Raw genomic sequence first — 15,503 nt, 5'->3', positions numbered from 1 at the left:
ACAAATTTTAAAGTGCTTAAGTATATCACTTTATAATGCATTCTTTATTCTTGTAAAGTGCGTATGTATCGCAAATAGAATAGTGGTGGGTCGAGAACTGATCATATTGTGGTAGGGAAGAAGGCTGGGGCAGTGGCCGGGGCTGCAACAACGACGCACGAAAGAACTGGTGGTCGTAGCGGCCTGACAGGATAAGCAACACGGTGGCTGGGGCTGTGACTCTGGTCGGGAAAGGAGAGGAAAATGATCAGAATATGGAAAGGAAGATGAAGAAAGGATGGGGAAAAGAAAGTTGTAAATGAAAGGGAAATGGGGTATAGGGTGTAGGAGGTTTAGAGAGAAAATTTGAAATGTAAGAATTGGAAATAGGAGATTTGGAAAATTTAGGGTTTAAATACTCTGGAGGTCCTTGAAATTGTCTGCAGTATGAAAATAAGTCCCTGAATTTTTTTTTTCCGATTTCGAATCCCTGGAAATTTTTTTTTAATCAGAATAATACCCTACTCGTGTTTCCAGCCTATGTGGCACAATTTTTGCTGAGTCATTTATTCCACGTGGCTTTTCTATTTTTTTAAATATACATGGATTAAAAAAATAAAATAAACTTGTAAATTTAAAATTAAAATCTTTTACTCTGAGTCATTTATTCCACGTGGCACAATTTTTTCTGAACAGGGGCTCCTTGATCAACCATCAGAGCTTTCTACCAGCGGCTCTATTTCTAACCTTGCCCGCAGGGTTGGTGGGCTTTGCTGTTCCCCGTCGTTAGAGGACCTTCTTCCTACCACCGGATGCCGGGGGCAAGACTGCCCTTGGCAACATCGCGTGTTTAATGACCCCAAGTACTCCCAATTCTTCTTTGTATATGAATACTTGTTTCTTGACCTTGGAATTAAACTCCCTTTCTCACCCTTTCTTATCCAAGTGCTGTGCGATATCAACGTTTCTCCTTGCCAACTTCACCCGCGCTGCTGGACCTATCTGAGGTGCTTTGAGATTCTCTGCCGTAGCGTTGATGTGGCGCCTTCCCCTGCCCTCTTTTACTTTTACTTTGAAACAGACTCTCGATGTCTAAAGACCCACGGTTGGATCGTTCTGGTGCCTCGGCCGGGTCGAGAACAGCTTGCTCCTTATCATATTGGCTCCGAATCTTACTTGGTCTGCCGGTACTTCCGGGTCGTCGTTCACCCTGCTTACCCCTCATCATTCACACAGAGGGAAGGGAGAGCCCTTTTTCCATTTTATTGGACACAATGTCCCAAATCCATATCCGATTCTCCCAAAACGTCTCCCTCCTTTAGAGAAAGTTTCGCCATTGGGGTCTTATCCCGACTTTCCCTTTTCAGTTGCGCTGAACTACTTGGCGCTCCTCCGGGCTCCAAACTTTCCCCCCCCCCCATTAGGTTTTCCCCTTCACCGCCTTCTTCACACCTTCCTCTGAATCTCTTCATTTCTGATGATTTTCCCCTTTTGCTTTTCAGGAAATATGAAGTTCTCTACTACCGATCTGCTGGAAGCCTTCCTCTCTAGGAACGTTAAGGCGCCCTCTCCGGTCCAGGCGGGGGAGAAAAGGCAAAGCTCACCGATGGGTGATGGTTCTCCCAAGAAGAGGAAGCTAGGCGAGCCAAGCTCCCCATTTGCACCTTTGACCGTCCCGGGTGATGGGTCCATTGCGCCCGACCCCATTGTTCCGGATAGCGCACACGACTCCTTGGCGCCCGATCAGCACGGCGAGGTGAATGCTTCCCCAGCTGTGGGTATCTCTCGCCCCCTGACCTCAACGGCGAGCCAGCAGCCACCGTCCTCTGTCCGCCCTCCGTCTTCCCCGCCCGTCCAGACTACTCATGGTTCATCAGCCCCTAGCTCTCCTAGGGTTGGTGGTGGGGAAGAAAATCTTTCCTCGGACCGCCCAAAGGACCCTTCCAGCAGCTCCTCTACCGACCCTTTCTCCTTCTTGCATTCTCACCCTTATCTTGAAAAATTGAGGGAAGTGCCTAGCCAAAACCCGCAGGACGTTGCCCAAGAAGCTGTGTCAAATCTTCTCCGCGCCGGTTGTCTGTTCGCCAAGGTGGCTTGGCAAGCTCGGCCCCTTACCGAAATTGCAGAGCTTCGCCGGGAGGTGGAAAAACTGCATGCCATCAACCTTCAGGCCAACAAGACCTGGTGCAGTTTGTCCAACCAGTTGGCGTCTGAGGTGGATAAGACAAAGAAAATGCAGAAGAAACTTGCGGAAGCGAAGCTTGCTCAGATAGCGGCGGACGAGAAAGAGAGGAAGCTTGAAGTCCAGGTCGAGGAGCTCCATAAGGACCTTGGCACCAAGGAGGCCTTCATTGCTTCTCAGGAGGAAACCGTTGCTGCTAAGGACAAGGAGATTGCTGATTTGCGCGAAAAACTTGCGGACAAAGGTAAGATACTTGTTGAGACCCAGTCGGATTTGGAATTGAAATGCAACCTCTTGGCTGAGAAGGATGTCCAGGCCATCACCTTGGAGAAGTAGATAAGGAAGGAGGCTGCTCACGCGGCGGCTAATGAGCGCATCCGCGGCTTCCTAATTGCCAAGGCTCAAGTCAAGTACCTCCATCCTACTATTAATCTTGACATCCTGGGAGCTTTCAAGAAGGTTACCCCCACCGGACTGGTGGGTCCAGAAGATCCGCCGGAAGTTGCTTGCGTTGACCTTGGAGACGCTGTGGAACAAGAGAAAAAAATATAATGTTAACCTATTTCGAGTTATTGTAACGCTTAGTACTTCTTTTCTTCGTTCAAACTTTTTACTTGTATTTTACTTTCAAGTTATTCGATTCAGCTTTACTTCTTTATGTTTTATGCTTGTTTTAGCGCTTTTTAGAGTTTTTCTCTCTCGCACCCCCATAGCTGCCTTATTCCTGAATTACGTCTGACGACATTGATGGTGTGCCTTGTTTAACTAGGACTTTTGCTCAGTTTTTGAACCGAGACTTTGTCCACACCATATTTCCCGTAAGAGCAGGTGTGGCCTCGCCAGTTTTGTCCTGTCGAGGACTTATTGCTGCTAGGGACCCAATGACCATATAGGTTTACCCAGACTTATGCCCCGTTAGGTTCGCTCGCCCATATTTCGGGGAGGTTTTTAGGATAAGAAGTTTATCCGCACACATCGCCAACGAGTGATGCCGAGCTGCGTCGGCTTTTCCGGAGCGATCCCCAGACATCAAGGTCGTGTTGGGATCGCCACCTTCAGGGAATTTTTCCCACCTAGCTCTCGCCGCAATTCAGTGTGATTGAAATTGCTGGATACAATTTTTATATTTTCAATCAGACGTGATAGTCAACAAACTCCTGAGATGGAGAACAAGAATGTGTCTTTGTTTTTACCATTTAGGCGCTTTGGCCAACAAACTCTCGAAATGGAGAACAAGAACATGTCTTTGTTTTTACACCTTCAATCTTCGCGAGACGCGCCTAACTGATCATCCTCGCGCCGAAACCAGCTCCTTATCAATCCTTTAGCGGTAATAGTATTTCAGGCTCACCGCGTTCCAGGAACGTGGCACTCGCCTTCCGTCCAAGCTCTCCAGGTGATAAGCCCCCTTCCCTAAGGCCTTCAAAATCCCTAGGACCCAACTTATTCCCAGTACTCCCGGTTCGTTTCTTTAGCACCAGGTCCCCCTCCTACATCGCCCTCGGTCGCACTTTCGAGTCAAACTTCGCCGCAGTTCGCTGCTTCATCACAACCTCTCTGATGCGAGCCTGATCGTGTGTTTTCGACAACAAATCTAACTCCATCGCCATGTTGAAAGAATTCTCGCCCTCAAACCGCGGCGCTGTTCGCCAAGAACTGTTGTCTATTTCTACGGGGAACATGGCGTCCGCCCCATAGGCCATCCTGAATGGAGTTTCCCCAGTGGTTGAGTGTTGTGTTGTGTTGTAGGACCAGATTACAAGCGGGAGTTCATCCAACCAGGCTCCCTTCGCCTCCGAGAGCCGGCGCTTCAAACCCCGCAAGATTACCTTATTCGCCGACTCTGCTTGCTCTTTAGTTTGAGGATGTTCCACTGAAGAGAACCTTCTCTGAATACCCATCTCTTCACATAATTCTCTTGTTTGGTTACTTGCAAATTGCGTCCCATTATCTGAAACGATCGCCCTTGGTACCCCGAATCGACATACAATTCTTTTCCAGTAAAAACTTACGATCTTGGCTGCAGTAATGCTTGCGAGGGGCTCGACTTCCACCCATTTGGTGAAGTAATCCACCGCTACAAGGATGAACTTCATTTGTGACCTGGCGGTGGGGAAAGGCCCGACGAGGTCAACTCCCCACATGGCGAAGGGCCATGGGGAGCTAATCGTGGCCAATTGTTCCGGCAGGGCTCTGGGCAAGTCTGCAAATACCTAACACTTTTCGCATTTCTTCACGAACTCTGCACAGTCCTTTCTTATTGTGGGCCAGTAAAACCCTGCCCTGAGGACTTTGCTTGCCAAAGACCTTCCTCCGATGTGACTAGCGCAAACCCCCCCGTGAACCTCTGCCATAACGGCCTCATATTTCCCAGGTGGAAGACACCTCAGGAGGGGCGAACTAAATCCTCGTCGAAAGAGTATCCCATCGAGTAATGTGTAGTGTCCCGCCTCTCTCCTTTGTTCCTTTGAGTACTTCACTACCTCACTTGGCTCTCCCGCCAAGATGTCTACGACGAGATCCATCCAAGTTTCTTGGGGGTCAACTGAGGCTACCAACTCTCCTTCTATGCTAGGATTGACTAGCGTCTCTTGGATCACACTTCGATTACTTCCAAGCTTCCGAGTGCTTGCCAATTTCGCTGGGGCGTCCGCCCTTTGATTATGTGCCCTTGGCACGAACTTAACTACGACCTCTTGCAATCGACCCATCAATAACCGTACGCGTTCTAGATATTTTATCAAGGCCGGTTTCTTCACCTGGAATTCCCCATTTACTTGGTTCGCTACTAATAGCGAGTCCGTTCTAACCAACAAACTATCGATTTGCACCTCAATTGCTAGCTTCAGACTTGCGATCAGAGCCTCATACTCTGCCTGATTATTGTTGGCTTTAAACTAGAATCTGAGGGACTGTTCTAACACTAACTCCCCAAGCCCTTGTAGCGTGACCCCTGCTCCACTTCCGTTGTCGTTCGATGACCCATCAACAAACAGCGTCCATTGCGTGCTTACCTTCTCACCATCTTCAGGCATTAGCTCTACCACAAAATCAGCTAAAGTCTACGCACTGACCTTCCCCCATTTGTCATATTGCAAACCGTATTCCGATAACTCAACCAACCACACGACGAGTCTTCCTAACAAATCTGGCTTTTGCAACACCTGTCTCAGAGGAAGATCAGTCCTTATTTTTACCTGAAAGCTTTGAAAGTAAGGTCTTAAGCGTTTGGCGGTAATGAGGACGGCGAGCGCCGCATTCTCTATCTTCTGATACCTGATTTCCGCCCCTTGGAGTGTATGGCTTACAAAGTAAACTATTTTTTGTTCTCCGTCTACCTCCTGGAGGATTACCGAGCTGATCATACGATCGCTAACGGAAAAATACAATAGCAAAGGAAGACCCTGGACAGGCTTCGATAGAACGGGCGGTGCAGACAACATTTCTTTAAGGCGGTTAAAGGCGTCATCACATTCCGAACTCCATTCAAACGCCGCGTTCTTCTTGAGGCATTTGAAGAACGGAGCCGATTTGTCGCCCAAATGAGGGAGAAACCTGGATAGGGCTGCAATCCGTCCCGTTAGGCGCTGCACCTCCTTCACGATACTTGGGCTTTTCATTTCCTGGATCGCCTTACACTTATTTGGGTTGATCTCAATTCCTCTCGACGTAATCATGAAGCCTAGGAACTTCCCGCCCTGTATACCAAAATAACACTTCTCCGGATTGAGCCTCATGTTATGCTTTCGGAGCCTGTCAAAAGCTTCTGTTAAATCCTTGTGATGACTTGATCCTAAAACTGACTTTACGATCATATCATCCACGTAGACCTCCATGTTCCTTCCTACTTGGCCCTCGAATACCCTATCCATCAACCGCTGATACGTCGCCCCCGCATTCTTCAGTCTGAAAGGCATGGTCTGATAAAATTAGTTTACCCTAGCGGTCATAAAGGTCGTTTTATCTTCATCCGACGAGTGCATCTTGATTTGGTGATATCCCGAATATGCATCCATCAGACTCAACAACTCATTTCCGGACGCCCCATCCACTAACTTGTCTATTCTTGGTAATGGGTAACAATCCTTTGGACATGCCTTATTCAGGTCTGTGTAGTCCACACACATTCGTCATTTCCCATTCGCCTTCTTTACCATCACCACACTCGCCAGCCAGGTAGGATACTTAATTTCCCGGATAAAGTCTGCCGCCAGTAATTTGTTTACCTCTTGTTGGATTACTTTCTCCTTTTCATCGCCCATTCGTCGACGTGTCTGAGTCACTGGTTTGATTCCGGGATTCAGCGCCAGCCTGTGGCAAATGAAGTCCGGGTCTATTCCTGGCATGTCCTTGTGGCTCCAAGCAAAAAGATCCAAATTCTCGCCCAACGTCTTTGATAATCTCTGTTCTTGGACCTCAGTCAGCCTGGTCCCTATTTTGAGCACTTTCTCGCCGAATTTCAGCTCCTTGGTTTCCTCGATTGGCGTGGGCCTGTTGACTCGCCCCTCGCCCCTTGGATCTAGGTTCTCTTCCGGCGCCTCGACTTCATTGCATCGGTGTCCTACCGAGGCGTTCCTTTTCCCGTACCGATCTACTGCGTTGTAGTAGCACTCCCTCGCAGTTTTCTGGTCCACAGTAACTCTCCCAATTCGTCCATTTGGCAAAGGATATTTAACTGCCAAATGTGTCGTCGAGATCATGGCGCACAGTCGGTTCAAAGTGTTTCTGCCAATTATCATGTTGTAAGATCCCTCCGCTCCTAGGATTAAGTATCTCACCTTCAGCGTCGTAGCGTTCTCATGCTCGCCAAATATGGTGTCAAGGTCAAGGACGCCTCTCACCCATACTTGCTCGCCTGCAAATCCCACCAGAGTCCCTGCATAAGGAGTGAGGTCTCCCTCATTCAAACCAAGTCGGTTAAATGCTTCGCCGTAAATGATGTCCGTTGAACTCCCCTGGTCCAAAAGTACTCGTTGTACATTGAGTTGGTTAACGCGAAGGAGAATTACAATTGGATCGTCCAGATGCGGCTTTACTCTGAAGAAGTCATTGGATGAAAAAGTAATGTCTGGGTGTGAAAAACCGAAAGGAACCTCCGTGACTGCGTTCACCGCCCTGGCGTGGCGCTTTCTGGCTGCACTAGTGACTCCTCCTCCTCCAAACCCTCCAGCGATCATGTTTATTCCTTTAGGTGTCAAAGCATTTCCGCCCTGTATTCTAATAGGTTTTCCTGCCGCTATCAGCTTTCTCACCTCGCGCTGCAACGTGCGGCATTCCTCCGTGACGTGGCCCATGGCCTGGTGATAAGCACACCATTCACCTCATGGCTTGCCGCTCATTCGCGTCGCTCGCGGTTCCCGGATATTTTCTGCTTCGCGCGATTTGTCCAAGCACGCCAGCTTTATTTTTGGAGACGAATTCCTCCCCTCCTTCGAGGACTTCCAATAGATTTTCCATTGCAGTGTCCAAGGCTCTGCTGCTAATTCGCCCTTCGGTCCTTCGTGTCCTGCTGCTTCAGGCGACTACTGACATCACGAATCAGCCATCTCCAATCCTTGCAAGCGTCCATCGGCTGAGATAAGGGCAGTCCTTCTCCTGAAGGTTCCATCAAGGAGACCGAGGACTCTGCTTCTTCACCTCGCCATCTTCCATACGCGCGGCGCGAATCACGCATGTGTTTAATCCTTCTCTTACTTCGTCGACGTTGTGCTTCCATCAAGTGTCACTAGCGAATCAAGAATTTGAACCGAAAACCAAGAAACCAAAAAGGAATTGCACAGAAAATCGAACTTCTCTCAGCCAAATCAGAATCCACGTAGTTCGGGAATCGAAATCTACTGCCCCCCACAGATGGCGCCAAATGTTCAATCCATAAACATTGAGATGAGGTATAATACCTAGAGTGTAAGGAACGTGATGTGAGATTCCTAGCGAGAATGAGAGCGTAACCGCTTTAGAGAGAGAAAGTAATTGAATTTCAATCTTGCTATTTCTCCAATGAGCTAAGTCTCCTTTACAATTGGTATTCATCCCCTATTTATAGATATGGGGTTGGGCTTGGCGCCTCTAACCCTTCCTATTGGGCCGGTTGGGCCTCTGGGAGGAGGCTCAAGTCCTTGGTCCGCTCGTCGCCCTGAGCTAGCGCTCCTGGGCGAGGGACCCTAGGGTTTCGCCCAGTCCAGCAGACAATTTCAGGGACGTCCAGAGTATTTAAACCGAAAATTTATTTTAAAAAGAGTATTTTAAACTTTTCTTAATATGAAGGAGAGTAAGAATAGATAGGTTATCAATATCAATTCCCTTTACATGATTCATTTTGTTGACCTTTAAAACAATTATTTTGTTTCTTTATCTGCAATGTATATGATCATCACGGGACAAACAGTGCTTTAATTTGGAAAACAGAAAACCTATTTGCCATAAATTTCAACGACACTGATGCAACATATGTGAAAGGAAAATAGGATAATGTTTCATCCACACCTCTCTTTTGAGGTGGAGAGGTGGAATGATGAGAGAGATAGAAAGAAAAGAAAAAGTAAGAGAGAGAAAATAAGAGATGTGATAGATGATAAGATGAGAGAGATAGAAATAAAAAGAGGTGAAAATGAAGTGTTTAAAAAATGAGGTGTGTATATATCATTACTCAGGAAAATATGCGCACATGGTTTTTCGACAACATGCGTCGCATGATAATCAGGGGTGGATGTAGCTTATACTCAGAGGTGAATCCCCTGAATACAAAAAATTACACTTAAATTATACTTTTAGATCAAGTTTTGCATTTATTTACATAAAAAACTCATCAATTTGCCAAACTATGACTTGTATAATTTATGATATATAAAGTTGTTTTTTTATTTTATTTTTACCGATGTGTTCATTTGAAAAATTTGAACCCCTGACGCCGGGTCTTGGTTCCGCCACTGATGATAATGCTCCTAATTAAGATTGTAGTAAAAAGAAAATTCTAGTTAAGATACTTTCTATGTATATTGGTCAACAGTATAATGCATGTTCCTTTCACACCTCTCTTTGAAGTGGAGAGAGGTGGAATGAGGAGAGAGATATGAAGAAAAGAAAAAGTAAGAGAGATAAAATATGAGATGTAGTAGATGATATAAAGAGATAGAAATAAAAAGAAGTGAAAATGAAGTATTTAAAAAATGAGGTGTGTATATATCATCATTGTGGTCAAAATTAAGTGTAGAGTATATTTTAATAACCATTAATTTTTAATTGTTTAAGAAATAAATAGCTCTTGATTTTTATATTTTTAATGTATAATTTTTTTCTCAACTATTATCCTAAAGACGCTCATCAACATTCTAATAAAATAATGAACATCAAAATAATGCAAACATTCCAAAAACATTTTAAATCAACTTCTGACTACTTCCTTTTATAGGAAAATGCTAAAAGGCACGAGTCTTTAACACAGTGGCGGATCCAGGACCCCGGGGGTCAGGGGGTTCAAATTTTTTAAATGAGTACATCGATACAAATATAATTAAAAACAACTGTAATTTTTTTATACATCATAAATTATACAAGTCATAGTTGTCTTCTACGCGATTTCATATTCTGAAATCATTGAACAATAAGCTCAGAGTCAATGTTATTGAAATGTAAGTAACTAAACAATCATTCATAAACATCTTAATATATCTCATGGCCAACGATTAAGGTCAAGATTGTGCTGTCCTAACAGCACTTACATAGCACAATCACATTCACATAAACAGTTTGCTTCAAGCTTATACCAAGGGAGATAAAAAAAGCAAGTTTTTGAATCCTAGGTCAAAAAGCAAGGGGATGTCAAAGAAGCTCCCAACAGATTTAGTGCCTCTGCCTTCCCAATACCAAGTCCAAGTGGTGTGTTAACAATTCAAGAAATCTCAATACCAAGTCCATCAACAATTCAGCATATCTCTTGTACAAGTGGTATGTTAACAATTCAAGAAATCTCAATACCAAGAACCACTTCAATATCATAATACAAAATTTAGAACTTATACTAGGAATTCAATTTATTATAACTGTCCCTATTTATAGTAGAATTTTTATTAATTTCTTCAAGGTAAGCATAGTCAATGTGATTTCTTCATTAGATCCCCCGCGTCTGTTTCTGTAAAATCAATACTTACCAGGAATAAAACTTGAGCACATTTTGGTGATCTAAGGAATGAATAATCCTAACCTGCAGAATTCAAAATCGGTGAATTCACAGTGTTAGTGCGTACATGATACAGCTAAGGGACCTGCTACAAAACTACGAAAACTACATTATCGTCATCGACGTCGCGATTGATGATGATAATTAACAATAATAGTAGCAAATTAAATGAACTATGAAGCTCCGGTTATGGAATTTCCGAGAATGAGGGGCTTACTTCTTGAAGAACCTTGTTCTTATGCGATTTGTCGACGCTTTTGATGGCGAAATACTCGATTGTCTTCTTCTTCCTTCCTTTGTACACGGTCTGCAGATACATAAAGAAAAACATAGAAAAGAGCGATTGAAGTTCGAAAATGGCCTGGAGGAGAAACCAGATTGAAAAATGGAAATCGAAGGAGGAGGTGAAGTTACCGAGTATCTTCCGCGACCAATGGCTTCGTAGATGTGGTACTGGTTCATCTTGGATTTCTAGGGTTCGCAGATTTCAAATGGTGACGACATGCCAGACTGTGAGAAAGAGGGTGAGGCTGTGAGTACGTGTGAGAGAGAGAGGAGTATGTGGGGTTCAAGGTGCAAAATAAAAATCTCAGGGGGTTCAAAAAAAACCTATACAAGAGGGTAAGTGAAATTATTTTCTTTTTCAGGGGGTTCAGTTGAACCCCCTCACCATAGTGTGGGTCCGCCACTGCTTTAACACACGACAGCGCACGAGATTAATAAATTAATATTTTTAAAATTAAAATTAAAATAAAATAGATTGAAGTTTCTTCATCTTATCATCAGTCATCGCGAAAGAGAACACTGAGGTCTTGGGAGGGGAAGACGGCATCGCGGCGTAGGAGCTCCTTACAACGGCGTGGTTCTCTGGCGAAGGGTACAAAGACGACACAATAATAATAGTGAATGGTTGGGTTTCATGGTAGCCATTTGTTAACAGGTGGGAGCAAAACCATGGCAAAGTAATGGAATTGACAGATGATGAAGAGGGCCCACAGGAATATGTTTGCTTTTAAGAGCTCCTCCCCCAATGAAAGCATCTTCTTACCCAGATTTGCTTGCTTCTTCACACAAATGAAAATCCCTCTTTTTCAATTTTTAATTTTCCAAAGATTGGCTTGATTTTTTATGGCAAGGGAAAAGGTGGGTTTGATTGATGAATAGTGATGCGGGAAGGAAGAAGGAAGTGAGTAGAGACGCAGATGGGGTGTTCAAGTATTGATAAGGGCACTGTAGAGAGAGAAAGAGTAGCAATTATGATGACTCGTGCTCACTCGTGCTATGTCCATCGTGCCAAATAGCATTGCTCTTCCTTTTATTTTGTCATTGGAGTATGTGGATGTGTTTTATAATTTCATGTAACTTGAATATAAATGCCTATTAAAAGAACCGCTTGAATGTAAATATAAATTCAGACTCAATCGCCAAGCTCAACATGATATTTTAATTGGTTTATGTTTATATATATGGCTAAAAAACATTTTTGGCCCCTGATGTTTCAAGTTTGTGCAAATTCTGTCCTTATTCTAATTTTGTCGACGTTTCTAGCCCTCATGTTTTCAAACAGTGCACCGTCTACCCCTCTGTCAGTCAGGCTTTCTCAGGAGAGGTTCCTGAGTGGATTGAAGAGATGAAGAGGAGTATATGAAGTTGATGATGATCAAGGAAATTATATAAATTAAATTTGCTTGATGTATATATCAATTATGTATGTAATTGAACTGGTTAAATGCATGTTTTCCTACTCCCATGCCTCATTTTTTCAATTTCATTTGTAATTTCCACGTGGCAGGTCCAAAAAATATATTAAAAAAAGGTCAAATCAGCTCATTTAATTAGTTTTTTAACATCTAACTGACGAAGGGGTAGACGATGCACTGTTTGAAAACATGAGGGGTAGAAACATCGACAAAAATATATATAGTAGGGGCAGAATTTTCACAAACTTAAAACATTAGGGGCCAAAAGTGCTTTTTAGCCTATATATATATATGTATATATTTATACTTTGAAATTATATATAAAATATAAAGATTCGATCAACTAGCTCTTGGATCAGTTGATCTGATCTGATTCTGAATTCATTAATCACAAGTCCTAGGGAAAACGTCATACTGCATTCGTACATTGATAATACACATTTCCATTTTTAAATAATCACATGACCATTAATTTGATTTAATCTGAATCATTAATGATTAGATCATTTTCTCATGTAAGATCACCTTTCTCATAAGATACATCATATATATATATATAGGATGTATCTTATGAGAAAGGTGATCTTATGTGAGAAAATGAGAATAAATCACGACCGTTAGATCTAACCATCAACGGTCAAGATTAAAACATTAAGTCATGTGACTTTTTTAAGTGATCATGTGACAATCACATGACCATTAAATTCTTTTAATCTTAACCGTTGATTGTTAGATCTAACGGTCGTGATTTATTCTCATTTTCTCACATAAGATTACCTTTCTCATAAGATACATCCTCTATATATATATATATATATATGCTCTCCGACTTTGGTGAAGTTTAATTTAACCATTCAAAAACTGAAATGGAGAGTTTTGATTTTTTTTCTAGAGAGAATTATTTTGAAGGCTCTAATGTGATAAGAATGTGCTTATTTGGTTTTAAGTTTAAAATAATATATTTGATACCTCATAAATAATTAGAATTACGATTTTCAATGTATATTTACGTAAGAAAATACATTTGTTGATTTGAGTACTTTTACAAACAGAGCCAAATATATTGTCACCATTTCCGAGAGATTCAACCGGCCACTTGATTTGCAATGTTCCATTTCTTCATTAAGACACTAAGCATGGATTTATTATATGTATGTTAATTATTTGCATTATACTATACTTTAGGTTAAAATTCTTGCCTTCACATTTTTGTATTTAGGAAAGTATGATCTCATTTTTAAAGCAAAATAAATTTGCATTCCTAAATAATTTGTTTTTCTCTTGTTGGGCAATATGAAAGGAAGTTAGATCGGGCTAAGTAGATCAGCTGAAATAAAGTAGTACGGAATTACTGACACTAAACCAATTTCATTTCTCAATGAAATAAATAATTAACACTAGTACATCATTTTGGTTCACTTGCCATTTGCATAGGCAATGCAAAACACATATACTTTCCTTATTGTGATACTATGACCACATAAAATAAACACTGAATCAAAGGAATAACAAGATGTTAATCATCATGCACGTACAAGAATCTCAAAGTGGTAAATGGATGGAATAAGAAAGAGCAATATTAGAAAGTCACAAACACGAAGCAAAAGTAGATCAAGATAATTTGTCATGTATAGGCGATAATCAGGCACATTGGAAGTCACGAGGGACTTGCTTTGAGCAAACATTGAGAAGCAAGCTGAGTGAGATGGGTAGGTTGAGGTTGATGCCCAAAATATTAGCTTTCAAGGCGGTGCAGAGGCACACTGCAGCCTCAAGATCAACAAGGCCATTTAGGAGGGTGCAGCATGGTTTCACCGGTGGCTCACCCAATGTCACATTTAACAACCCGTTCAGCACATTGGCACACACGCCTAGTTTGAGCGCGTCACGTGGGCACGAGCCACTTGAAGGATTAGGGTTGGGGTTTGCGGGCCTAGGGCTAGGCCTGGGCCTTGGGTTTGAGTTTGAACCGGGGCACCCATAATTACAAGCGGAGACAAGTGAAAAGAAGATGAGGTTGAGTGTGAGAAAAAGAGCTAAGGAGGAACAAGTTTTGGAAGCCATTATCTCTTAAACTCTTCGAATATGTGCTTCTAGCAAGTTAACTACTAGAGCTTAGTAGAAGAGTGTGTTTGAGAGGATGGATATTATTTGGTGTGGATGGGTGTTTATATAGTGCTTAAGGGTCTGTGGGCGGTGGTTGATGAGTTTATTAAAAATTAAAAAATTATTAAGTGGTTGGAGGTATTAAGCCAATGAAATACTATTCATCATGTGTGAACATGAAAATTGTAGCTGGCAGGATAAAACAAGTGGATGCTTGTGACTTGTGAAGTATTGTGGGGATTGCCATGGTTAGTTAATCTGTGGATCTATACCAAAATTCTGAAACCATCAAGAGACTCGCGATTCCCTTGTAACAACAACGTTGGAATCCCCCTAATTGTTCAGACGCTAGCTTTTGCACGTGGAATAGCGGGTCCCATTTAAGCATAATTAATATTCCCTCCTCGTTCTAGAATATTGTCGTTTTATTTTTTGGGAATTGTTATTTAGATCTCCTATCTATTTGTATAGTTGGAAACTCTAGAAACTCAAAAACAACTCTGTCGCTCACTGTTTCAAAGTGCTTCCGAATCGCACTTTCAAAGTACGATGCATTCATGGTTTTGGAAGGCGCCTTACAAACACTTTCTAAGTGTGAAGTTGATGCACTCTAAAAGTGCGTTAGTGACGCACCGCCACTTTAATTGTAACTTATGAATCAGCCAAAAACATTCAATTTGAACGTTGATTCCTATGATATTTTCGTTAATTCCTATGCAATTTCATTTTCTATAAATAGGGCTTCATTTGTCCTTCTTCTCACACAAATCATCTTTCATTCTCTTTGTTTAAGATGTTCTTCCTCTCCAAATTTCCTACTTCTTAATAATGGTTGCGGTTCAGTGGATACCATCTCTAACATTAGCTTCTTTGCGCATTTAAAATTTGACTATTCAGATTCAAAATGTCCAAGTAGCTATTGTAGGGGTGATCATCCTTCCTTATTCTGAATACGCAAAGAAGTTAGATAGAATGAGATCATGCTCCAACAGAAAAGGCTCTTTGGAGACCATTAATTGTAGTTATGACAGCATCAAGACAGTGCTCAATTGGACTCACTGGAACTGAAGAAGAAGAGGATTGATCCTAAAGAAGAAGAGGACCTTAATTAGGAAATGAATGGTGATTAAAATAGTCACTATGGTATCCTCTAGGGGTTATTGTACTTGTATTTTTTTTACTATTAATTTTATGGTATCCTCCTCCTCCTCAAAATCATCCTCCTCCTCCTCACCAAAACCCTCCTTTTCCTCCTCCTACTCCTCATTCTCCTCATTAACTCTGACATCACCCATATCATCATCCTCCTGAGGTTGATTTACAATGGGAGGGATTTCTTCAGGCTCATGCTCTGGTACTG

The 15,503-nt window shown here is 42.5% G+C and overlaps 1 protein-coding gene and 1 long non-coding RNA gene across 2 annotated transcripts; both read right to left on the bottom strand.

Moving 5' to 3' along the window:
• Positions 1–10,211: 10,211 nt before the first annotated feature.
• Positions 10,212–11,028, bottom strand: LOC130710844 (uncharacterized). Its single transcript, XR_009010488.1, has 3 exons — positions 10,752–11,028; positions 10,555–10,644; positions 10,212–10,361 (listed from the first exon to the last, which is right to left on the bottom strand). It is a non-coding gene; the product is annotated as an uncharacterized LOC130710844 (long non-coding RNA).
• A 2,361-nt stretch (positions 11,029–13,389) lies between these two features.
• LOC130715720 (14 kDa proline-rich protein DC2.15-like) lies at positions 13,390–14,191 on the bottom strand. Its single transcript, XM_057565838.1, has one exon. It carries the CDS (start codon positions 14,099–14,101, stop codon positions 13,679–13,681), a length of 423 nt encoding a protein of 140 aa, XP_057421821.1. The 5' UTR covers positions 14,102–14,191; the 3' UTR covers positions 13,390–13,678.
• Between the last annotated feature and the right edge of the window lie 1,312 nt (positions 14,192–15,503).

The sequence above is a fragment of the Lotus japonicus genome, chromosome 4, assembly GCF_012489685.1.
Source record: "Lotus japonicus ecotype B-129 chromosome 4, LjGifu_v1.2".
Taxonomy (NCBI): Eukaryota; Viridiplantae; Streptophyta; class Magnoliopsida; order Fabales; family Fabaceae; genus Lotus; species Lotus japonicus.
The sequence above is the reverse complement of the archived record's forward strand: the minus strand, read 5'-3'. Positions and strand labels throughout refer to the sequence as shown.